The 25,667-nt window shown below is 37.7% G+C and overlaps 1 protein-coding gene across 2 annotated transcripts in view; it reads left to right on the top strand.

The window, feature by feature from the left end:
• Positions 1–5,793: 5,793 nt before the first annotated feature.
• dnajb6 (DnaJ heat shock protein family (Hsp40) member B6) overlaps positions 5,794–25,667 on the top strand; it is a 60,874-nt gene continuing 41,000 nt past the window's right edge. The window contains exons 1-5 of one of the 2 annotated variants that reach the window (XM_008112289.3): positions 5,794–5,964; positions 18,525–18,616; positions 20,181–20,290; positions 21,381–21,437; positions 22,321–22,431. In XM_008112289.3, coding sequence (XP_008110496.1) covers positions 18,552–18,616; positions 20,181–20,290; positions 21,381–21,437; positions 22,321–22,431 — 343 coding nt within the window. In that variant the 5' untranslated portion in view covers positions 5,794–5,964; positions 18,525–18,551. The remainder of the gene's footprint in view (positions 5,965–18,524; positions 18,617–20,180; positions 20,291–21,380; positions 21,438–22,320; positions 22,432–25,667) is intronic. The other variant, XM_003221931.4, reaches the window with a different exon arrangement.

The following is a 25,667-nucleotide window of genomic DNA, read 5'->3' as shown; positions in this document are numbered from 1 at the left end:
TTGTTGTTTATATTGATATATTGTATTATTGTTTTATCTTTTTATATTGTGATTGTATTGTGTTGCTTATATTTTGTTCTTATGTTGTTTGGGCCACTGCCCCATGTAAGCCGCCCCGAGTCCCTGTGGGGAGATGGTGGCGGGATATAAATAAAGTTTTATTATTATTATTATTGGATAATCCAGAGGCTTGGATATGCGAGGCTTGGATAAGTGAGACTCTACTGTATATACAGTATACTGCAATTTATGATATAGTATAGTATATTATATATTACTAATAGTATTTATTCATTTAAAAATAAATAGAACTAATAATATAATATACTGGTATAGTACAATATAATAATAATAATATGTAATACTAATATTGTGCTATGCTAATAATATAATATATTAGCAATAATATTATAATGTACTTTATATCTTCTATATCTTCTACTTCTATCTACACACATAATAAAAGTGAAAAATGTGTATGTGTGTATGTGGCAGAGATGTCCACTTGCATAGACAGCCTCCCACCTCCACAAACAGCTGTAGTTCCCACTGAGCAGAAGACACCTGTGGCCCTCCCTCCACTGACATGCAGGTTATAGTGAGTGCCATGAACATGTTGCCCAAACCCTGCCCGTGTCCTCCAGAAACACCATTCTGCCCCCCACCCAAGTGAAAACTTTCATATGGGGACAATTTCATTCTAGTTGTTCTGTTTTTCCTCCAGAATAGACATCCCAGGGTTCCTTAATTTGCATGACCCCGCCCACTGCCTCTACCTTAACCCTTTCCTACACTTTCCTACATCATACAGCAAACAAAGAAATTGATCAGCAACTGAACAAGAGGTTTGGGGTGAATTCACCATGATTTACAAGAGTTGTACTTGAACTACATCCAGAGAGCACTGTTTACCCAACCAACAATTGATCTGGACCAAACTTGCCAAGGATGATGGGACTTGGAGTATCTTCACTGATACTGTGATCCCCACCAACAATGGACTGGGACCAAACTGGACACAGAGAAGCCCCATGACCAACTGAACATACTGCAGGGTAGTGAGCTATAGTTCACCTACATCCAGGAAGCACTGAACCTAGCTGACATCAGATCTGGACCAAACTTGGCACACAGACCCAACATGGCCAATGTGCACACAGGCCTGGTTTGGGGATGATTGATCTCAGATCTGCGAGCTGCAATTCACCCTTATCAAGAGAGCCCTGAAGCCAACTACAGATCTGGACTACACTTGGCACACAGACCCAACATGGCCAACTGCAAATACTGGCAGAATTTGGGGGGAGGGGTGTTTGCCCTGGGAGTCTGGGATTTGTAGTTTATCCTTATCCAGGCTGCACTGAACCCAGCCAACAATGGATCTGGACCAAACTTCAGTGATATTACCTAACATCCAAAAACAAACAACAAACTGCCAGGTCCCCAAGCTAGTACACACAATTAAAGTGAAAATCTATATGTGTGTATGTGGCATAAGTGCCCATTTACACAGACAGGCAAGCAGCTACAACTCCTAGTACTGAGGAGCCACCAATGGCCCTCCTTCCAAGGAACACTGCAGGTTATAGCGGGCGCCATGAACATGTCCAAGAGCCCTGCCAATGTCCCCCACAAAACCCACCGCCCAAGTGAAGGCTTTCAAACGGGGACAATATCATCCTAGATGTTCTGTTTCTCCTTCACCAAAGACATTTCCCAGTGTTCCTTTCTCTCTCCATTGTGAAATTTGCATGATCCCGCCCACTGCCTCTCCCTTAACACTTTCCTACCCTTTCTCATGACACATAGCAAACAGAGCGGAATTGATCTGCAACTGAACAACTAAACGTACTGGAGGGGTTTGAGGGACTGACTCAATATGATGGAAGTTGTAGTTGACCCTGCAATGTGACTCCCACCAATAATGGACCTGGACTACATTTGGCACACAGAACCCCATGACTAACAGAGCATATTGGAGGGATTTGGGGTAACTGGCCTTCACATTTGTGAGATGTAGGTACTGGGTTTTATAGTTCACATGCAATCAAACAGTACTCTGATTCCTATTAACAATGGATCTGGACCTAACTTGGCACCCAGAACCCACATGACAAACTGAACCTACTGGAGGGAATTGAGGTGGACTGACCCACAATGGTAGGAGTTGTAGTTCACCGTATAGCCAGAGAGCACACCGAACCCCACCAATGATGCATCTAGAAAGCAAACGTGCCTAACATGACAAACTTTAACCACAGATGGAGTTTCAGGGGGTTAACCTGGCATGATGTGAGTTGTAGTTCACCCACAACCTCATGCAGTTTGAACAATTCAAATTGACTTTTCAAATAATCCGAGCAACGCCGGATACCCAAGCTAGTACAATATAATTTTATTTTATGTCAAAAGTATTGCATATATAAACAAGTATAAAACGGATACAAAGGCTAAATAATTTTAGACCAAAAATGGGCAACAGCGACTGCATTGTCTATAGATTTAAACAGTTCTTCCTCTGTGCATGAGAAAAGGCACTGTTGGCAAGCATACAGATGCTGAGTTGTTTGTTCTGCTCCACAGTTGCACAAGGTGGAGGATTCTTCTAGGTAGTGCCATTTTGCCAGGTTGTCTTTTGATCTGCCAATTTCACTTCTGAGTCTGTTCAGGGACTTCCAAGTTGCCCATTTTTGGTTTGCTCCTGGAGGAAGACCCTTGTGGGGGGGGGGGGGGGGAAGCACCCAGTTGTGATTGTGTGGTTTCGCTGCCCACAGGGATACTCTTGCTGTTGCTGGAGGTACATTAAGCAGAGAGGTGGTTCTCATGAAGCTTTCTCTTGATTTAAGTCTACTGGGAGGAGGCTGATAGCCATGCAGTGGGTGGCTTTCACTGTGTTCAACCTTATTTCTCTCTCAGTTGGCAGCAACTTCCCGTTGCACACAAGCTAGCTTATAAAGTCTATCAACAGGTATAGGTTTGAGACATCCTGTGATTATTCTACATGTCTCATTCAGTGCTATATTATTCACCTTTGCGTGGGTAGATTTATGCCAGACAGGGCAAGCATATTCAGCAGTTGAATAAGACAAGGCCAGGGCTGATGTTCTTATTAGTTTTGGGTCTGCACCCCATGCACGACCAGTAACTTTCCGCAGGATGTTGTTGCATGCAGCTACTTTGTACTAATAATAACAACACAATATTACAATATAGAATAATAATAATATTTAATAATATACTACATTTTATAATATAGTACAATATATTATATAATACTAATCATATAATATACTGGTAGTGTATTATATATTTTGTCATATAATAATACAGTACAATATAATAATATGTAATCTATATATATAAAAGAGTGATGGCATCACGGCAATTCACAAAACAACAAAAGTACAGGCCCCCAACCTCAAAATTTGACAACACAACCCATCATCCACGCCTCAAGGTTGATACAACAAAAAGAAAAGAAAAATAAAGTCCTAATTAGAGGGAGAGCAATAATTTTTTTTATCCAATTGCTGCCAGTTTAGAGGGCTAATCTCTGCCCACTTGGTTGCCTAGCAACCAAGGGACAACCAGGTTTCAGTTAGGGGACAGGCAGATTTAGGCCTCACTTAGACTTCTTCCACAGATTATCTAATTTGCACTGGATTATATGGCAGTGTAGATTCAAGGCCCTTCAACACAGCTATATAACCCATTTATAATCTTATATTATCTGCTTTGCACTGGATTATCTTGACTCCACACTACCATATAATCCACTTCAGCGTGCATTTTATACAGCTGTGAAGAAGGAGCCTCATATAATCCAGTTCTGAGCAGAGAATATAAGATTATCAATATACAGTAGAGTCTCACTTATCCAACGTAAACAGGCCGGCAGGATAAGTGAATATGTTGGATAATAAGAAGGGATTCAGGAAAAGCCAATTAAACATCAAATTAGGTAATCGTTATACAAATTAAGCACCAAAACATCATATTATACAACAAATTTGACAGAAAAAGTAGTTCCATGCGCAGTAATGCTATGTAGTATTTACAGTAGAGTCTCACTTATCCAACACTCGCTTATCCAACATTCTGGATTATCCAACGCATTTTTGTAGTCAATGCTTTCAATATATCATGATATTTTGGTGCTAAATTCATAAATACAGTAATTACTATATAGCATTACTGTGTACTGAACTACTTTTTCTGACAAATTTGTTGTCTAACATGATGTTTTGGTGCTTAATTTGTAAAATCATAACTTAATTTGATGTTTAATAGGGTTATCCTTAATTCCTCATTATCCAACATATTCGCTTATCCAACGTTCTGCCGGCCCGTTTATGTTGGATAAGTGAGACTCTACTGTACTGTATTTACAAATTTACCACTAAAATATCACAATGAATTTAAAACACTGACTACAAAAACATTGATTATGAAAAGGCAGACTGCGTTGGATAATCCAGAACATTGTATAAGCGAATGTTGGATAAGTGAGATTCTTCTTTAATATGAAATAATTACTGGGATAGAATAATGCAGAACAATATAATCTCTAAAACCAGGACAGTAAATAAACAGGGGAATTCCACACAGGAAACAATCAGGGCCAGCCAACACCTCCCAACAAAGTATTCCCATCATCAAAGTCTGGCAAATCCTGTTTTCTCAGGGCCACAGACAGTAGAAGCACATAAAATATCGCAAACAACACCACTCTGAAAACAAGGGAATTCCAGACAGGAAACAATCAGGGCCAGCTAACACCTCCCAACAAAAAATTCACCCAGGGAGGAAACAGCCAGGCTTTAAAGCTGCAAGGCCATTACATCCTAATCATTTTTCCTAATTGCAGCATTCATACTTGCCTCCAACAAACATAAAAAACCAATCAGAAATATTGTATATTCACAAGCTTTAGGAAATAATATCCCCTGATGGCGCAGCGTGTTAAAGCGCTGAGCTGCTGAACTTCTGGACCGAAAGGCCACAGGTTTGAATTGGGGGAACGGAGAGAGCCCCCACTGTTAGCCCCAGCTTCTGCCAACCCAGAAGTTCAAAAACATGCAAATGTGAGTGCATCAATAGGTACTGCTCCGGCGGGAAGGTAACGCCGCTCCATGCAGTCATCCCACATGACTTTGGAGGAGTCTACGGACAACGCCGGCTCTTCGACTTAGAAATGGAGATGAGCACCAACCTCCAGAGTCAGACACGACTGGACTTAATGTCTGGGGAAAACCTTTACCCTTTACCTTAACTACCACCAATTCCTCAATACTTTATTTCCCATACCACCAGACTTCGCCACAGCAACGCGTGGCCGGGCACAGCTAGTAATATAATATAATGTAACAATTGTATATTATATGTTATATGTAATATTTACTAATAATGTTGCACTATAGTGGTATAGTGCAATATAGTAATATATAATACTAATATTGTGCTATTGTTTTGTTCTTGTGTATTTTAAGTTGTAATGTTTTTAATTTTGAGCCGCTTTGTGTCTCTGCATGGAGAGATAAAGTGGGAGACTATATATATAATAGGTAAAGGTGGATGTTGATTAAGAGTTTGCACGTGTGTATGCATAAGATGACGTTATCATATCCCTTTTTTTCCTCTGTATGTTTCCTGAAACCCAGAATTTCCCCACAGCTCTCACCTTGAGACAAAAAGGAGTGAACCTGGAATTTCCACAATGACGTATCACTCTTCCCTTTGTCTAGGCTAGATCTATGGTTAAGGGGGCGGAGCTTACGGCGGTTGAATCGGCCGCTTCCGGCGCATGACGCACTTCCTCTCCGCGGCCCTCAAAGAAGAGAGTGACGGTCGTTGCCGTCAGTCACGGTTTGTCTCCGTTGTGGTCGTTGCTTCTCAGCGAAGGCACGCGGGCCGTGAGGGGAGAGGAAACGAAAAGCGGAGCGACGCCGAAAGGGAATCTCGCGGGTGAGCGTCCATTTTTCATTTTCTCGGTCGAGAGAGCGATTCGGCCTCTTTCCATCCCCCTGAACCGTTCGGGTCTCCTGATTGGCCGTGGGGCACTGCAGGGGGCGGGAGGGGGGCACCAGAGCTGATGCCCCATTGGCTGCTGCGGGCTTCGTTTCCCCCTCGTGACGCTCTTGTCGTCAGGCAGATTCTTTTCATCTGTTGAGGTCCCTTGTTCACCTTCTTACAGGGACTTCAGCTTGGGCTGTCGCTCCTGAACCTCAGATTTGAGGCGTTTGATAAACTTGTTAACTTGTTAGCCTTTCCCCCCTCTTATAGATAGCTTTATGCCAATGTGTGACCACCCCATGAATATACAGTAGAGTCTCACTTATCCAACACTCGCTTATCCAACATTCTGGATTATCCAACGCATTTTTGAAGTCAACGTTTTCAATACATCATGATATTTTGGTGCTAAATTTGTAAATACAGTAATTGCTATGTAACATTACTGTGTATTGAACTACTTTTTCTGTAAAATTTGTTGTATAACCTGATGTTTTGGTGCTTAATCTGTAAAATCATATCCTAATTTGATGTTTAATAGGCTTTTCCTTAATCTCTCCTTCTTATCCAACATATTCGCTTATCCAACGTTCTGCTGGCCCGTTTACGTTGGATAAGCGAGACTACTGTAATAATGTTTTCTAAGGCGAGGAATACTCAGAGGTGGGTTTTTTAAATGACCTACATCGCCTGATGTTCATTGGCAGCCCTTCTGAACTCAGGGAAGGTTCATCTTTTTGAGCTGCCACTCCCAGAATCCTCCAACCAGCCATTTTATGGGTACAACAGCCCAAAAGGACATCTTTTTAAAAATACTTTGGCCTTCCAGGTGTTTTGGACTCTAGTTCCCAGAATCCCTGATCATTCACCAAGGCAGCAGAAGCTTCTGGGAGTTGAGGAAGAAGAAAAGTTAACAGTTTTGGATTGTTTCCAGGGATTTTTATTGAATTGTTTGTTCAATTCTATTTTAATGCTTTATTTATTGTTTTATTTGAGTCGATTTTTACCCTGCTTTTCTCCCACACCAAGGCGAGACTCAAAGTTGCTAACAATACAGTAAGGACATACAAAGTAAAAATGACAACAGATTATAACCCAATAGATTCCTTATAGCAACTTGTTTATCTAAGACTGTCAGTGATAAAGCCCTATTTACAAATAATAATAATGTTATTTATACCCTGCCCCATCTCCCCAAGGGGACTCGGAGCAGCTTACAACAGTGTAAATAACAACAATAATCAAAGTAAAATGATGATAATAAAACAGTAAACCAATAACCAATTTAAATATAATCAACACAAGTAACTAAATAATCCATAAAAGTGAAAAAGTAAACCAAAAATAATAAATTAACAACAGATATCATCCTTTGAAGCAAGAATTAAATATAACATATTTATTAAGATATTTTTACCTTGCCTTTTTCCACAAGCGGACTCAAGGCGGCTTGCAACAGAAGAAAACTATACAAAACAAAGTTAAAACATGGTTAAAATCATATATTTAATACATATTTAAAACCTTTAATTAACTCAATTAACAGCCAAAGTCCCATACTCCTGGATCTAGAGAACTGTGGATCATCTACAATTTTAATTTCCACTGAAGGCCTGTTCAGACATAAAAGTTTTCACTCCTTTCCTAAATGATAAAAGAGTGGGGTCAGCCTGAATTCTCTAGGGAGGATGTTCCACGTAGCTGGAGCCTTCCCAGAAAAGGTTCCTTCTCAAGTATCTTTAAGACACTTTTGGGATGGGTGTAGAGTTGTCAGTAGTCTCTCCACTCGATCAAAGTTGCCTTCCAAGTATAAAGTAGGAAATACACTTTGAATTTTAAACTCTTTTTTTTATTTGTGAGCCATTTTGCATCTCAGCTGAAATGAAAGCAGATATAGATATAACAACATAATAATGATGTTGATGATATTCAAAACACCTGGAAAACTAGAGTCTGGGAATCACTGGGTTATGTATTTTCCTTTAATAGCTTTATAGATTGGTGTGTTTGTGCCTTCCCGTCTATTATGACCCCATGAATTTCATAGGATTTTCTTAGATGTGTTGTTACTGTTATTGTTATTCGTATATTTATTTAAATCCAAGGTAGGTAATGACACTAAAAACAATACATGTACAACACTTAAATAGGATTAAACATTGACATGATTAAAATAAATAGTTAAAACTATTAACATGCCTAAAACCTTATACACCAGTTCTTGATATTCATTATCAGGCCTTCTGGACTTGGGAAAGGTTCATCCTTTTTGACTGCGACTCCCAGAATCTCCCATCCAACTATTTTGTGTTGATTGGTGGATTCTGGGAATCACAGTCCAAAAAGGCATCTTATCCACTTGCTGTGGAAGCTTTTTGGGGAAAACTAACCAAGTCCAGACTCTGTGTGTGTGTGTGTGTGCATGCGCCTTCAAGTTGCCTGTTCACTTATGACGACTGCACGAATTTCAGAGGGTTTTCTATAGCAAGGAACATTCAGAGGTGGTTTTTCAGTTCTTTCTTCCAAAATAATGACGAAGGCTGAGTTTGCTTAGCTTTCAAGATGAGACGAGTTTGTGCCATTTTGGTATGTAGACAGTGGTCTCCTATTAATATACTTTAACACGTGCTGTAGTGTATTGGGTTGTTAGGATTTAGGGTTTTTTTGGGGGGGTGCCTCTTTTTCTTTGCACATTTCAGACAAACAGGAAGGCCTTCTGCCTCAGGAGAGGAAGTACTAAAACTGGAAGATTTGCACCCCTTGGCTCTGTTTGGTAGGCAGGCTAATTTGACTTCTTCAGGAAGACAACAAGGGGTTAATTTTCTAAATCAGAAGTTTCAGCTTAGAAAAGATGGGGACGGGACAGGGGACTAATCTTGGAATGGAAGAAGAAATTTTGTACTTGCTTAGGAGGACTTCAGGGGTGTTTCAGAATGTTAGGCCTTAGAATATGAAAGACAGTGCTTCCCATGGAAGGCAAGTGTTTTCTTACCTTCATCTTTCATTAGGTGTGATTACACACTTTGAGAGATTTGGTATGTTTGTAGCTTAAACCAAAAATGTAAAGCCATGTCTTTAAAATCTATGTCTTTATTATTTTTTATTTTTAAAAGCTGCTTAGAAGTCTTTTGTATAAGGTTCAGTTTCGGTAAAGTGGCAATTATCCCTGTGTAAGTATGTTAGGATTCCTGCAGCCAGTTCTAAAATGTATATTTTTCCAAACAGATGCAACTGAAAACATTTTGGTGATTAAAAATTAATGACTGCCTATATTGTTTGATTTTGTTAGCCTTAAAATTCAAGGACAAGAGATTTAAACAAATAATTATTAAGGTAAGATGGGTGCATAGAATAATGAGGCTATTAGATCTTTTAATCTACAAGTACTACAAATGAATGCAAAACATGTTCTGTACCACTGATGTTAACAAACTATGTTTCTCGATTGGCATTGAGGAAGCAGGAAAAGATTCAGTTGCATAGAGAAATATTCTTCCTGTAATCTGAAGCTCTGAAATCATTTCTGATTAACCATTTTTTCCCTTTTGGCTGTTTGACTAACTTTTGTAGCTATTGATTTTTTTTGTAAGGAAGTCAATTGATGTAACCTTAACTAGTTAAATTACTTCAATGTTTATTGTAAGGAATTAATTTTCCAATTTATATTACTTTTAGCATTTTATAATTAATTTTCAAGTCTAATGTTCCAAACTTTGGGCTAACTGTAGTCGTGGAATTTATGCATGTGTTAACTCAATTGAGCTGAGCAGTGTTGGTAGTTAGATCTGTCCAAGCAAAAGTAAACCCTATCAGAACAACAAAAAGCGGGTTTTGGAGGGTGTATAATGATGCTTTGGAATGCACTGTGGTCCTGATGACATTGAAGGAAAGTTCCTCTCAGATTGAGGAATATATTCATACATTGTTGCTATATTAAGGGCAAAGAAGTTGGTTCTTATAGACAATAGGAAATCTAACTTGGTTCTCTTCAAAGAAATCTAAATCATCAAGTGGAGTAAAACATGGGTTAACAATTAAAAAGGGTCCATATTTATTGCACATATTTGTTGGGGATAAGTGTTCATGGTCTCTATAAAAGAGAAGCTCTGATCCACAAAAGCTTATTCTGCAAAATGTTTGTCTTAAGTGCCATGACATTTCGTTTTAATAATATACACATCTCAAGAGGCATAAATACTGCAGGTCAGCCCTGTTTAATACTTGGATGGGAAATTGCCTACAAATGCCAGGTGCATTATTTCAGAGACTGGAACTGGCAAAACAACCTTTATGTTTTTCTACTCTCAGAAAACCCTATGGGACTCAAGGGGTTGTCACAAATCTATAAATGATAGCAGTCTTCCTCCTTTTTGACATTGCCCTTTTAACATGCAAATGAAAAATTTTGACATTGCTCTGTATACTGCCCCTCCCTCATTTCTGTACTGTTACAGGAAATGACCTTGTTTTTCAAACGAAAAAAATGTTTCAGTTGTTTCTCCCAAAATGGTTTTATAATGATTTTTATTTTTCTGAAAAACTTAAGAGTGTAGCTCATAAATTTTCTCTTGAAATTGGTAAATGTGAGTCATGGTTTAAACTGAGGCCAAAAACTCATTTGAAAACAACATGAATTTTACCTGCTCTTCCTAGGAAATAAGGACTACGAAATATACTGTAGTTAAAATTGCAGAGGAAGATGTTTAAAGAGCAATATGTAATTGATATCAGAGATTTCTTGGAAAAATATTTTGAATGTAGGCCCCTCTGTCTTAAATTAACTAGATTAATACTTGGCAGTTATAAATAATTGGTTGAGATTTTTCAGCGGGAAGTGCAGGTTCTAAATAATGGAGTAAAAAGAAGAAGAGGATAGGCCTTGAATCCCTCAAATTTCTTTTTATGTCAACAAAGCTCTTTCCAGCAGCAGTCTTTCTTCTCTTTTGTGATCTTTTTGGCTCCATTCTCTCTGTTTTCCACCTTCCCTCCATTGCCATAGCTTTCCATTATCCCCTTATCCTCCTCTGCACTTGCCTCCTATGGCCCTTTTTGTTCTATTTTCTACAACCCCCCTTCTTTTTCAGTCTTTGGCATATAGCTATATCTCAGCTGTTGCTTCTTTCTTTCCAGCCCAACAACTTTCCGTCCAGTCAGAAAGAAGTGGCAGTGCTCTGTAGAGGCCTAGTAAGGTGCAGCAAGAGGGCAGAAGGATAACTTAGGTTGAGGAAAATGTATGTTTTAACTTTTTTTTTCTTTTCGTGTCAGGATTGAGCAGTCTGGTCCAATTTAGCAGTAGAGGTGTGCAATTTGCCCAAAAGGCGTGCCATTTCAGGGTCCATTTTCGGCCAACCCCTCGTTTTGTTTACAGGGAAGTTACTTGGATCGGGAGGGGTGTTTCATTCAGCAAAGATTGAGCCCATTGGCTACAATGGGAAACTTTAAATGCTCAATCCTTAGTCATTTTAATGTCTATCTGTGTGAAACCTACCTCAGTTTAAGATCCCATTTACAACTGCAGGCCTGTCAAGTTTCAAAACAATTCACCAATCTACTGGTTTTTTAGAAGTATTTTAAGTTTTTAAAATAAGACAAATCATAAGAGAGGGTTCTGAATTTTAGTTGCTGGTTGTGCCCGTTCTCAGCCAATCAGAGCATGGACATAACCAGGCTTTTTATTGGCTGAAAAACAGAGCGAGAGAAAAACTTCACTTCCCACCATTCTCCGAGAGGAACTCGGAGACTTTTCAATGCTCGCCCTATGAAAGTGCTGCTGGGAAAGCGAGGTCCCAGCAGGGCCTGGGCCCTCTCTGGAGGAGGAGCCTAGGAAACTTTCCAAAAAGAAATGGAGGATGCTGCTGCCTCTGGGGGAGGGAGAAAAGGATGCTGCAATAATCCCATCTTCTCCAGGAGCCTGGCGGCAGACCCCTGCCTCAGGTATATTGCAGGCTTAACTCCTTTCTGTCCAGTGGCCGATAAAATCCGGCACCCTTAATAAGTTTCAGTCAGCTTTTTGGTGCCCTCCTCCCTGTTCTGTATTCGGAGATTAAACGAAACGGACCACCAAATATTAAAAATCATTTCTATTAAAACTGATTCGGGCCCAAGTCTATTTAGAAGTTGGTGTTACTCTGCTAGTATAGGGCTCCTATATTTACTGCCATAATATCTACTCTTTATTCCACATTACTCAGTAGGAAAGAGGGCACAGATGCAGAAACTGTGAGGGAAGGAAGTCATTGTAGAAATAGACTTTCAGAACTGGAAGATTTTGCCCTTCAATCCTCACTACTGTGTGGCTTTGGAAAGAGTGCAACTACTAGTATGGTGTACCAGCAGGATTCTGGCATTTGCAGCTCAGCAATAAATTAACCACAGCAGACCAAACATAGGTGGAGGTTCAAAGAGAAGTTAGATATTGAGGCTAGGGCAATTTTTCCTTCATTAATTTCCACAGAATGATCACGACTCCTTGTTTTATTCAGCGCTAACTACATTAAATTTAGATGTAGTGCTTTCCATGAAAAACTTTTTCTGAGAATATATTGACTATAGTTCTCAGTGCTTTGGCCATCCAGGGATCTGATGTCAACGTATAGATACCAAAAGGATGGTATTTGGGTTAGCAGATAGTAAGCTGAAGTTTACAAAAATGATCAGGTTCATGTTCAAAAGGTCTGAGCAGCACTGAGATACATTGAAAAGAAAAGAAAAATCAAACTTACTAATGAACTGTCCCCAAACTATGTTTGCATGTCATAGTATTCAGTATTGTTGTTACTTAATAATTTTATCCTAGATGAAATATGCCAGAGCTTTACCATAATTGAAGTGACCCTTGTATGAACTGCCCGGGTGAATTCATGTTATAGTATTTAAACTAATTTGTTGTTCCAGAATAAATATTTATTTTTAAGTGAATGACTATCTGTAGAGGGACTGAAAGCAGTTAATGACTACCATTGTTTTTGGTGTCATGAGATTTTTCCAGTCCTTCAAGAAATGGATGAAGTAATTATTTATTACTCTTAAGCAAATGAAGGAATAATAGAGTTATACATTTTTCTCTCAGAATAAATGTTAAGATACTGCATATTTCACAGTAGAAATTCCTGTATGTCCTGTCTGTACTCCATGTCACATTGCAGAATTTTTCTTCCATTTTACAGTGACTAAAGGTCTGAGCTAGATGAAGAAATATACAAACTGTTTCTCCTGGAACTAACTTCTATGTTAAAAGCAGTTGCTGCAACTAAATGTAAAATCAATCATTGGGCTTAATTTGAAAGCTCAAAAGTGATGGTTTGACACATTTTCATTATCTAAACCTTTATAGTCATGATTGTGCCCTTTTTCTTTTGACTGTTCCTTTATTTTGCATTCCTGAATATAATTCATCTTGGGATGAATGTACAAAGTTATTTCATGCAAAATTGCCCATTGGTCTATCGCCATCTCATTTGCCACATGGGTATCTCAGATGCTTGCCAGGTCCAGAATTGAACATACTGGACTTTATGTAGTAACACCAGCATACCACTCCTCATCTCAGATTTGGTAACTACATTATAGAAGAGTATAGAAAGTAATTAAAAATAAAATTACTGAAGGCAGAATTAGATGGATAATGCTTCAGCATAAAAAAATAATGACTACAAATGGAGGAATGATGTTTTCAGAGGAAACACTTACCTTCTCTTGACAATTCCAAGCATAGTATTTTCCAAATGGGGTAGATGGAAAGGCTGCACAGAGTAGAGTGATGTGGTAGAAAAAATGGCATAGAGTACTGCTGAGATCAGGAGTAGGTATTTTGTTGCCCAGCAACTATTGTCTCAGTACACAGTCAGGAAAAAGGCTTTTTCTATTTCACCCTAACCAGTAAAAGTGCAGGAACTGTGGTGGCCATCTTAATTCTGCAGATTCCCACAGCTGAGCTCAAAATATGAATGGCTTTCAGGGTACCCAGAATCCTCATAAATGCCAGTTTACTTGGTTGTAATTATGCTGTAGTTTCAGTATTTGAACTTTTCTCCTATTAATAGAAAGCTGTATGAAATCTATGTGTAGGTGTACTACATGAAAATAATGCTACATATATGTACATTATATTTTGTGATTTCATTCTCTGGGGATGACATTGTGCTCTTGAGTTATTGACTCAGTACTTGTAGTTCTTGCTTTGTGTTTGTGGCACATGATACCAGTCTGGCATAGTATGGTAGATTGAAGCCTAAGCTTCATTATTTGTGAAGGCCTTTTTGTCCTGAAGCAATCTCTTATGCATTCCAAAAGCCATAAGTACATCTTTTGCTATTGTATGCCTACTTTAAGATTAATGTCTTCTGCAAGTAATGGCTGCTAAATTAGTGCTGCAAATTGTATTTACAATTGTGAAAAATTCCAATAGCTTCCAGGTCTTGCATGCTTTATTACTGTGCAAGTCTTCTGAAACAGCTTAATTAAACTGTCAGTACTTCTGCTCATATTTGATGCAGTGTGTATGGTTTCATTTTTGTTAATTTTAGTATGCGTGGAAGCACTATTTGATGGTTTCTTACAGACTGTTATTTAACTTAACTATATCCCCAGCAACTATGCAGAGTTTCAGATACTGGTACTGTAAATTTCTGGTATTGATGAAATAAGATTGAAATTATACATGGGATGCTTGCCTTACCATGCTGTTTCATTCTTTTGGAGGATAGAGCCTTCATAGATACCCTTTGCTTAAATAATAGAACTTACTTTCTATTCTTAATCATGATGTGGAACTTCATTGGTCAAGATATCAATTAGAAACTCCTTCCTTTCTGGCAAAATTGAAGGAGTGTCCTTATATTTACTTTTATAAAATCAGGGTCTAGTAGATACATTTTACTTAGAAATAATCACAGTATACACTTATGTATAGGTTAAGGGCAGGTTTTTGGGCCAAGAATATGGGATTAATATGATCTGTGGATCCTTCTGCAGAGAGGGGAATTGCTAGTGTTGTCTCTGGGCTGCCATCACCATTTTCCCACCCAGGCATTTAAAAGCCAAAAGTGGCACCACAGTAGAGGGAGTTGGTATTTTATTTTGGTTTTCCTGGAATGTCCTAAGCTGTTGCCTTTTACCACTCAGCTCAGAGATGGTTCCTCTTTCTTTCTTTCTTTCTTTCTTTCTTTCTTTCTTTCTTTCTTTCTTTCTTTCTTTCTTTTTTGGTGAAGTGCATTATTTACATTGACTTGTGGATAAGTTGACGAAAGTTTTATGGCTTCTCGGCCTTTTGGCTAAGATCAAGTGTAGTATATATTACTGTATACACAGTACTCTTCTGTTTTTGCGTGGATTACATGAAGCTGGAATTTCTAAGATTCAGTTCTGCAATGTCAAAAGGTTGTTTATAGAGGTATTAAACATGTACAAAATAAATCCAGTTGGCTTATGTGAATCAATATTGACAGTTTGTGTGGCTGTTTCCATCACCTCTTTGAATACAATGCCATATTGATCATCAGTCTTAATTTGTGGAGGTCTTGGCTATACATATAACAATTATCTCTGTTGATTGTAATGGAAAGTTCTGAATTTCTTTAATCATCCTTGTGTTAAGCTTTTCATTTTTCTAAACTTGCTTGAGTGTGTATGTGCGCACACATAATTTTCTGAGATCCAGAATAGTATAACGGTTTGAGTGTTGTACTAGAAATTTGTAGACCAGAGTTCAAATTCCCATTTGGCCATGGAAACTCATTAGGTAACCACACTCAGTCTCATACGAGTGCAAAGGCAGATCCTCTCCAAACAAATTTTGCCACGAAAACCCATTGATAGAGTGGGATGAATTGAAGGCACACAACAATGAATTTTTCAGTCTACACATTCCTTGTTATGCTTTTCCCTCTAATTTCTGGAGTTATTTTTGATTAGTTTTCTAGTTTGTGTCCCAACTCAAATTTCTAGACACAGTATATAATGCTATGCAATACTAGGATAAAATATTGGATAGTTCGTAGATAAAATATTTGATCAATATTCTTTTTATATGTGTACTGTTGACATAATATTTTGATTTATGCCTGTAGTAAATGTTTTCATTAAAACTGTAGGTAAGGTATTATTACTATCAGCCCAATTGTGGTTTCTAGCTTGGAAAATTAGAAACAAGTGAGACAGATACTTGCTCTCATATTACACTTTGAATATAAGTGTAAGAATCACCTGAACAATACGGAACTGCAGATTTTTCCAGTTATGAAGATAGGTAACCCCTCTCTAATACAGAAGAAATCATCTATGTAGGAAAAACAAAGCTTTTGTCACTCTAGCCTTCCATTGCTTTAGATAGACGGAAATACCTCTTTCTATGAAAGTAGCAGGAAAAATAATCAAGACCAGGGTTAGCATTGTTGTTAGATTATACACTGTTATTAGAACTAAGGTGGAGTGAGGATTAAATAAAGAATCATAATATTTTATTTTCTAAAATTTACTACAGGCATAAATTCCACAATTAAAAATCTGGGGGGAAAGGCTTCAGAGAAAGCGAGGAAAAATGTTTTCCCTGAATTGCTTTTTGTTTTCATCAGGCCTTCACATCTCTATTTATAACACACCTCTCAGCCTGGATGGTTCCCTGCTTCGAGCTCAAGTTCATTTATAGTTGACATCATTAATATACAAACTTTCTTCAGATTCATGTTGTCATTATAACAGTATTAAGATCATTGCAAACAAGGAATGCTCTCTTATTTTAACTAGACGTAGAGCAGCATGCCATAGCTGCTGTTTTGTTAGAAATTTTCGAGTCTTATTCATTCTTTAGTTGTCTAGAAGCAATCTCTGTGATTGTTGCAGGAAAAGATTTGGGTCCATTGCATCCGTTTAGCTGAGAAACCAGCTCTGTTTTGCTCTTCCTTTTCTAGAAATGCTTTCATTTAAGATGATTGTTACATTATTACATAATCGTTGACTATTGAGTACTGCCCTTGAATTGCTTGATGGGATTTCCTGAATATGCATTTTTCAGTGTTGAGTGATTTTGAAACAGTCTTCATGACAAAATGTTCTTGTCCAATTATCCTTTATGGTTAAAAGTCAATTATAGAATAGTTTGAGAACTCTTAATTTTGTAAATATCAGTAAAGCCTACATAGACAGTTTTATACATTGTATAAAACATGACATCTAGTATTGCATGACCAGATTTCTTCTTATTCATGGAGGGAAAGGAACTTTCCTGTAACCTCTCTACAGGTCCCTACATATTCAAGGATGAGCAATTGCATGATTTCCCTGGAACACATTCACAAAGGGAGAATTCCGTCCTCAAATTATGTTTATTTTATGGCAAGTTGATTGCAACATTCTATATCAACATGGCAAGCATAAGCTTACCAGTGCCAATATTGTTTCATTTATTGTCAGGAAGCCAGGCATTTCTCTATAATGGGTTGTAAAGGGCATGTCAGTTTGCAAGGTGTTTGAAGCTGAATTCTCCTTTTAGTTTCCCTTTTGCTTTATGTTCATTCTTGTAAAATAATATGGGTTGTGAGGAAACTGAATAACAAAAATTATCTATTTTTTTAATCTGTGATCCTAGTGAGAGCTGGAAATACATTGGTATAAGATGAATAATACTCAAAAGAATCAATTCACTGTGTAGCATGTGGAAATATTTTTCAAGCCCATCTTCACAGTTTCCTCTTTCCATATCCTCCTCCCAGCTTTCCCTCCTCTGCCCTTTTTCCCCCCTTCCTTGCGACAAAAATCTTTTTTCTTCACCTCCCTCACCTCCAAAAGCATTTTTCCCTTGCCTTCTTTACTTCCAAAGCCCCCTTTCCCTCGCCACTCAGGGGGTGCTTTGATTGTGCTTTTCCTGCATGGCAGAAGGGAGTTGAACTGGATGGCCCCTGGGGATTCTGCTCCCCTTCTTCTTTTCTTCCTCTTTTCTCCTCCCCCTCCCCCTCCCCCCCTCCTCCTCTTCCTCTGTACACAGGCTGGGTGGCCATCTGTTTGAGGAGCTTTGATTGTGTTTTTCCTGCATGGCAGAAGGGGGTTGTACTGGATGGTCCCTGGGGTTGTTGCTGTTACTATTATTATCATTATTATAATGCTGGGTGACCATCTAATTTGGGGTATTTTGTGCTTTTCCTTGCACTATATAGTACAGTATAATGTATAAATATTTCTTGGGGCTTCATGAGAAACTTGCTTTAGAAGGGGCTCCACTGCTGAAAGTTTGAGAATCCCTGCTTTAGAGAACCCCTGCTTTAGAGAAAGGAGATATTATAGGAACAGTTCCTGGGGTATGTGAATGAAAGTGGATCTATTTCATTTCTCCTCAGTTCCCCGAGCCTAAAATGGAAAGGACTTCTTGAGACTAGATCTTGCTATGCCTTGTTCATCTTTCTGATTTCATTAACTGATAACTATAAGTTTGGTTGGGGTTTACATGGTTTGAGCCTAGAGCTTTCTTTGTCAAGGTAATTTGTGGATATAAATATTAAAATAAGGCCTTGTTTTTACAGGACTCTCCTACCAAAACTTCATAAAATATGGTGGATTATTACGAAGTCCTAGGTGTACACAAACATGCCTCACCGGAAGATATTAAAAAAGCGTAAGTATTACTCTCAAAAAGATCAACAACTCTTCAGTAATCCCATAATTCTTCATCACTGGCAACACTATGATGGGATTGTAGGTGAAAATCACCAGCACGGTCACATCGCCCACCCCTGCTTTTAGCATTGTGTTGTAGATTTGTTCTGCTTATTTCAATTTATTTAACTTACTTCATAAAATCTGTCTTCTACTCGCTTAAAAAGGCAAACATGATATAGATAACTTGGCAAAAGAGATGAGATCATGGTAGACCAGAGCAACTCCACCCTTTTCCCTCACCATCCCATTTTATCTGCTGTTACACAGAAAAGTTTGCTGGATAGAGCTGAAAGTTACAGGAAGATAAATGGCACAGGGTTGATCCAACCAAGTCTCAGTAATACATTCCAGGTTGCTATGCTCATCGAGGATCATGTCCTGTGTGGCTGCTTTGTCATTGACCAACCTGGTATTCAGTAATAGCAGGTTTGACCTGAGGCTTTGTTGCCAAGGCTAGCCAGTCTACCTAAAGTGTAGGACAGTGTGAGGATAACCAGTAGCCTGTTGAACTTTGTATCATTCTAGCAGGTTAGCTAATAAAATCTGATAACTCTCGCATACAAAAAATTAAACAAGCCACTATGTAGAATGTGAGTATTTAGAGAAACGGACTATCTCTTGCATCCTCTGAAGTGGACATGGGCAAACTTTAGTGCTCTAGGTGTTTTGGACTTCAACTCCCAGAAATCCCAGCCAGCTTACTGGCCATTTGGAATTGTGGGAGTTGATGTCCAAAAAAAGGAGGGTCAAAGTTTGCTCATGCCTGCCCTAAAGGAATAACCCCCTTTGATCTCATTTCCCTCAGTAGAAGCCCTGCAGCCAATAGTATTGCCCCTACAGAAGTTCCACTATTATTTTTTTGTCCCCAGGGATGTTATAGCTGGGAAGGGTGGCATTTCCCAGGCCTCAGTTTGCAAGGAAGCCATTTCAGAAATCTCATAAGAAAGATACATTTCAGCAAATATGGCAGCAGCTAGATAAAGCAACCTGCATGCCCTGTGGAGTTTCCCCTTCCAAAATGTTCTGGTGTTGCTAATAGATCAGTGCTCTAATTCATATAGATAAGTTCATTGTTGCTTTGTTTTGATTGTAAGATTGTGATCGATACCCAGTCTAACTTGTAAAACATAGTTTTAAAAAGATTGAGAGCAAATATGATGTGATTGAAATGTTGCATTGGGAGGTAAGCTGTTTAAAGGAAAAGAAAACTATAAATACAACTATGTAGTAGTACTACAAACAATCCATGTCTCTTCCCCCCCCCCCCCCCCCCCAGAAAAAAATCAATTCTCCAATTGCAGGCCTTCACCTCATTTGTCTTTTCAAAGGATATCTGCCCGGGTTGGGGGTTGAGGGGGCAATTCCATTTGTATGAGCAATGTTACAGTGATATTTAAGGCAAATGTTGACTGTACATTTCATGAACTTTGTTTAGGTGGGTCATTCCTGTCGTTCTATATACAATGCTTGTCTTGACTGAAGTAATTACTAAGGTCAATAACTTTTCAATTTTACTTCAGGTACCGTAAACTAGCTTTAAAGTGGCATCCTGACAAAAATCCAGATAATAAGGATGAAGCAGAGAGGCAATTTAAGCAAGTAGCTGAGGCTTATGAAGTTCTGTCGGATGGTGAGTTATATAATGTTTAACTGTATATCATCTATTCGTCTTGGGAGTAGCTTTGGGAAAGATTCTTTTACCACAGATAAATACAACTGTCATATGTATTTATTGGTTATAGTCTCACCTTCAGAATGTCAGATATTGGGATTTACAGTAGCTGCCAGGGTCAAGCATTAACTAGGATGTTAGAACCCCTTTTGGTTTAAGAGCAGCAGCCATTTGGAAGCACTTTTATTTTCACAGCACTGTTTTGCACCAGATACTTTCATATGGGTCTTCCATTAATTTCTACCTCAGCCTTCTATAGTATGATAAAAGGTGGTTGTGTTTTTTCTGTAGCATACATTGCAGTGTCCTGTTACTATATTGCTGAATTGGGTTTTGTTTTTGTGTAGAAACAGCATTTGAAATTATCATTGCTCTCCATTTTGGTTTGTACATAAACTAGATATAAACTAGATATGCTCTTTTCTAATACATTTTACTCTAAATGTAAAAGTTCTGTGTATTACTTAAAATGTTTATAAGACATCATGTAGTTAATCCATTAGATTTTGAAGGGACTTCAATCTGATTGTAAACTTCATGATGTAAGATTACCTGATTCACCTGCTTTGTTTTTGAAGACAAATGACTAGCCCTTAAACCAAGCTATAGTTGAGCAGCAGAAGAGGCTGTGCCAAATTAGTATAGTGTATTAGAAAAAGCAACTTGCACTTCCAGTTTTTATATCTACACAGTGCAACTTGAGGCCTTCAGTATTAACAATTAAAGGGAAAACATTAGAACTTTGAAGTCTTCATATTTGTGGCAAATGGGTAAGTGTGCCCAAAGAAGAACAGAAAGAGCTAGCATCACCTCTTGCTTTGTTGTCCATGCATCTTTCGAGGGCAAAAGGATCCTGCTGAATGGACCCTATTGGGTTGAGATCAGAACAGCACACATTCTACATTGAGAAACTGCAGCTTATTCTGCAACCATTTGGTAGTATCAAAATCCATAGAAGTAAACGTAAGATAAATGTCTAAGACAGATATGTCAGGATACATCTCATGACAAAATTGATTGCATTTTAACAATCCCTTGTTCTTTGTAGCTAAAAAACGTGACATCTATGACAAATATGGAAAAGAAGGCTTAAATGGAGGAGGAGGTATGTATGCATTGAATACTGTTTTCGCCTATTCATATATATAGTTTTGAATTCCATCTAACTTAAAACATTAACTAGAACATTAGATTAGGACAGTGGCTAGCTAGGTTCCAAACCATATGCAATCATGATATTCAATTGGCATGGAATTTTCTTTGTCTAGCCTTTTAAAAAAATGTAATAGGAGATAAAATGCGAGAACTGTGCATGTTGCCTTTTGACAGGATGATAGTGTAAATGTGTACAGTGTGACTCCTGTATCCACAAGGGATATGGAGGTATACGATAGAATTACACTAGAGGATCTAGTGAGGTCCACAAACACTTCATGGGAAAATATTTTCTGGAGCATGCATAAGTGCATGAATAAAGGGGATGCACTATAGAAAAACACATACATGTTTACACCCCTATATTCATGGGGGATATTTCCCAGGACTTCCTGTGGATACATAAAACTGTGGATAATATGGAACACTTTATTTTTACAATCTGAGCAAAAATAGTTTTTATTCCCCCTCCCCACAGCTTGTCTCCTACAAGTGTATATATCTTTATGTATATATACAGAAATAGTTAGTCTTATCTGAATTTTGAAATCCTGTAAATGTGAAGTTATTCGGGATTTTTTAAATATTTAAATAACAATGGTTGTCTAGCTTAAATATGCCCTTTAAAGAGTGTTAGAAAAGCTTAGAATTATTGACATTTTTATGTTTCAATTTTAAATATTTTAATTAACAAGAATTAATCTGCAGTTACTATCCCGGAAAGGTTTTTTACATGGAGATATTGCTGAGAGCATATACATGATAATGTTTGAAATGTTAATGCATTAATGTCTTTACGAATTTGAAATAAAGAGATTGAATTTGTTTTGTAGGTGGAAGTCATTTCGATAGTCCATTTGAATATGGTTTTACATTCCGGAACCCAGATGATGTCTTCAGGGAGTTTTTTGGTGGAAGAGACCCATTTTCATTTGATTTCTTTGGTATGTACACAGTGGTTAAATATGGGTGTATAAGATTCTGAAATTTGTGTGGTTAATATAAGGTGCTGCACATTTTATTTTATTACTTCTAAAATTCTTCATAAGGTTGTGGTGCCACACCATGTGTATCCTTTTGGTTGTTGCCAAAAGGATATTATATTGTTAAACATCTTAAAATCTGACTTCATTTTATTGTATATCTCTGGACTAGTGTTGGTTTGATTAAATAGGACGTAGTTTATATAAATAGTACTTTAGCGTGTTTCAAAAGTGGTTTACTTTTACCTTTTTTCATTTAAATTAGCTATTATAGTTGGCCCTCTGTTTTCGCTAAGCACCCTTCAACCTGAAAGGGACCATATCAGACACTATTTTTTCATTGCAAATCTTTCTTTGTTTTGATTGAAAAATAATTTGTTCATTTTGGTTTTTGTTAACATGTGTTTCTGCAGGAATTTATGATCTTTAAATTCCCAGTTTCTTAGCATCACAAAGTCACAAAAGGCATATCTGTGTACAAAGCTATGTACCATTTAATATTCTGTGATCAACATTCTGTTGTTTTATATTGAGATTTGCTTACTTTGTTGTTCAGAAGAAGTTTCACTTTGCTGCTGTTGGTTAATTTTTCATTTGATGTGTCACAGACTTTCACTTGCAAATGTAATCAAAATTGGCTAAACAGATTGGTTACTAGGGCTCTTTTAAGCTGGCAAGGAGTTGGTGTTGGCTCACTTACCCTCCACCCTTGGTTTCGATTTAAATGCTAAAGTGTGTAGAACAAGTGCAGACAGATTTGAAATAATCAAACATAAATATTCAGATTCCTCATGCATATACATAAAATCTCAAAACATGAAAGATCTCCTTAATAGATGAGGGGCATGGGGTATGACAATTATGCATTGCCTTTCCCAGATAGAACTATTTCTATTTCTTCTGATTGAGCTACGATTATTTTGTCAGTCATGTATAGCTTGAATCCTGACTGGTCATATTATATTGCATGGTTTTCAGCTTGTGCAACTTGAGGATGTGGACAAGTTGGTTGGACAATTGAGGCCCATGGCTTGCTCTTTCCCTTCCTTCCTGACTCCAGATGTGAGCTGACTTAATGAACATTAGAAGTTAATGCCATTAGAGCTGGTCAGCAATTGAATTGATTGCCTGAGATAGTGGACTCTGCTTCTTTGGGGATCTTTAAACAGGTTGTACTGGTATCATTTTGGAGTGTTTTAGTTGTGTATTCTTGCATGGCAGATTGGACTAGATGGCCATTGTGGTCCCTTCTCCTTGTTTTAAACAGAGGCTACACATCCATCTGCCTAAGTGCTTTGATTATGTCTTTCTGCATGGCAGTAGGTGGGACTGGATGGTCCCTGAGGTCTCTTCCAACTCTGTGATTCTTTGAAAAGTTTTCTTTCACGTTATTTTTTTATTGGTTTTCTTAAGATACATCAATACATCAGGACCATCAATACTCTTATATTTCACACTTATTTCTTTGCATCAACTATATATATGTATATATATTTTGTGTGCTGTTTTATTCCCCTCTGTCCCCCCCCCCCCCCCCCGAGCCACTTCAATTTACATTCTCTTTCCAAAATACCATTTCTTCTTGTGGAGGTAATTTCCCGTCTACTTCTTTTAAACCCTTCTCAATAAATTTCCCCCAAACCTCATCAAAGTCATTTTCCTTCCATACCCCTTTCCTAACTCTTAACCTACAGGTCAACATATCGTTTATTGCTAATTTCCATACTTCTTTATACCATTCTTTGATTTGTATGTTTATTTTACCTTTCCAGTTCCTTGCTATCAACAACCTTGCTACCGTTAACATGTTGTTTATTGCATCCTTCTCTGTTTTTTTATTTTATTTTCTTGACATTAAATAATAACAACAATGCAATACTTGCACTTTTTCCCATCTTCATATCCATTATGGCTTCTATTTCACTAAATACCTTCCCCCAAAATTCATTTACATATTTACATTGCCACCACATATGTACATATGTACCCACCTCCTGGCAACCTCTCCAACAATTTTTATGGTATTTTTATTGATGTTTGCTATCTTTACTGGTGTTAAATACCATTTCCAAACCAATTTATAATAATTTTCTTTAACACATATTGATAAGTTCCTTAAATGTCTTTGATTCCATAACTATCCATTCCACTTCCCTTATCTTAATCCCTAAATCTTCCTCCCATATCTCTCTTAATAATGCATCCTTTATTTTTCCCCCCCTTAATTTCAATTATTATCTTGTACGTTTTGCTGGTTATTCCTTTCATCCTGTGGTATTCTCCCATAACTCTTTCCTTTTGTATCATTTGTTCAAATTGTGTAGGTTTGCTTCCTTTCCCATTATTTTTTATCCAGTTCTTGAACTATTGCTCTAACAGTAAGCAGTGGGACCATGAGAGTTTAATATCTCTAATTCTCTCAGTGTAGTTTCTTTCTTCATGTCCGCTTTTTATCCAATTTCCAATTTTAATTTTTTATCCAAAATATTTTTTAGATTTTTTGGGAATTTCCTATCCATTATTATGGGTGTTAATGTTGAACTTTCTGACAATAATGTTTTCTTGTATCTATTCCAAATTTCTAGCACATTTCTCAACATTGGGTTTTTTATTCCCTTAATTTTTTTCCTCTTTAAATCCGTAAAGAATATTTTTTCCCCTCTACTTCTTCTGAACCTTCCTCCAACCATTCCAACCTCCTTATTTGTTATCCCTTCTATAATTAATCTCATCCTATTTGCTTCATAGTATTTTTTTAATATTGGGGAGTGCTAGTCCTCCTACCTTCTGAGACTTATACCAAAGTTGTTTACTTAACCTGTTTTTCTTGTGAAAAGTTCTCTTTGATTTGGAGGTACAATGCCAACTAAGAGATATGAAAAAATAAGACTTACATCATATGGTACAAAGACTATGCTCATATGTATAATATACTTCACTAGACTTGATTCTACCCATGGTCTTTAAATAGCAACATGTACATGAAGCCTCTTGGGGAGGTTATCTTAATGTTTCAGCTACAGTTTGTTCAGTAACACACGTCTTCTTTTTCTTTCTATTGAGTTCCACATTTGTTAATGATCTTACTAGAAATATAGGTGTTGCCTTAGTTATTCATGTTGTGGTTCTGTCAAGGCTTAGCTACTTTATGGGGCTGTGTTTGGAGACAATTCTCAAGCTTCAGTTATATGCAGAGT

The sequence above is a fragment of the Anolis carolinensis genome, chromosome 6 (assembly GCF_035594765.1).
Source record: "Anolis carolinensis isolate JA03-04 chromosome 6, rAnoCar3.1.pri, whole genome shotgun sequence".
Classification (NCBI taxonomy): domain Eukaryota; kingdom Metazoa; phylum Chordata; class Lepidosauria; order Squamata; family Dactyloidae; genus Anolis; species Anolis carolinensis.
The sequence above is the reverse complement of the archived record's forward strand: the minus strand, read 5'-3'. Positions and strand labels throughout refer to the sequence as shown.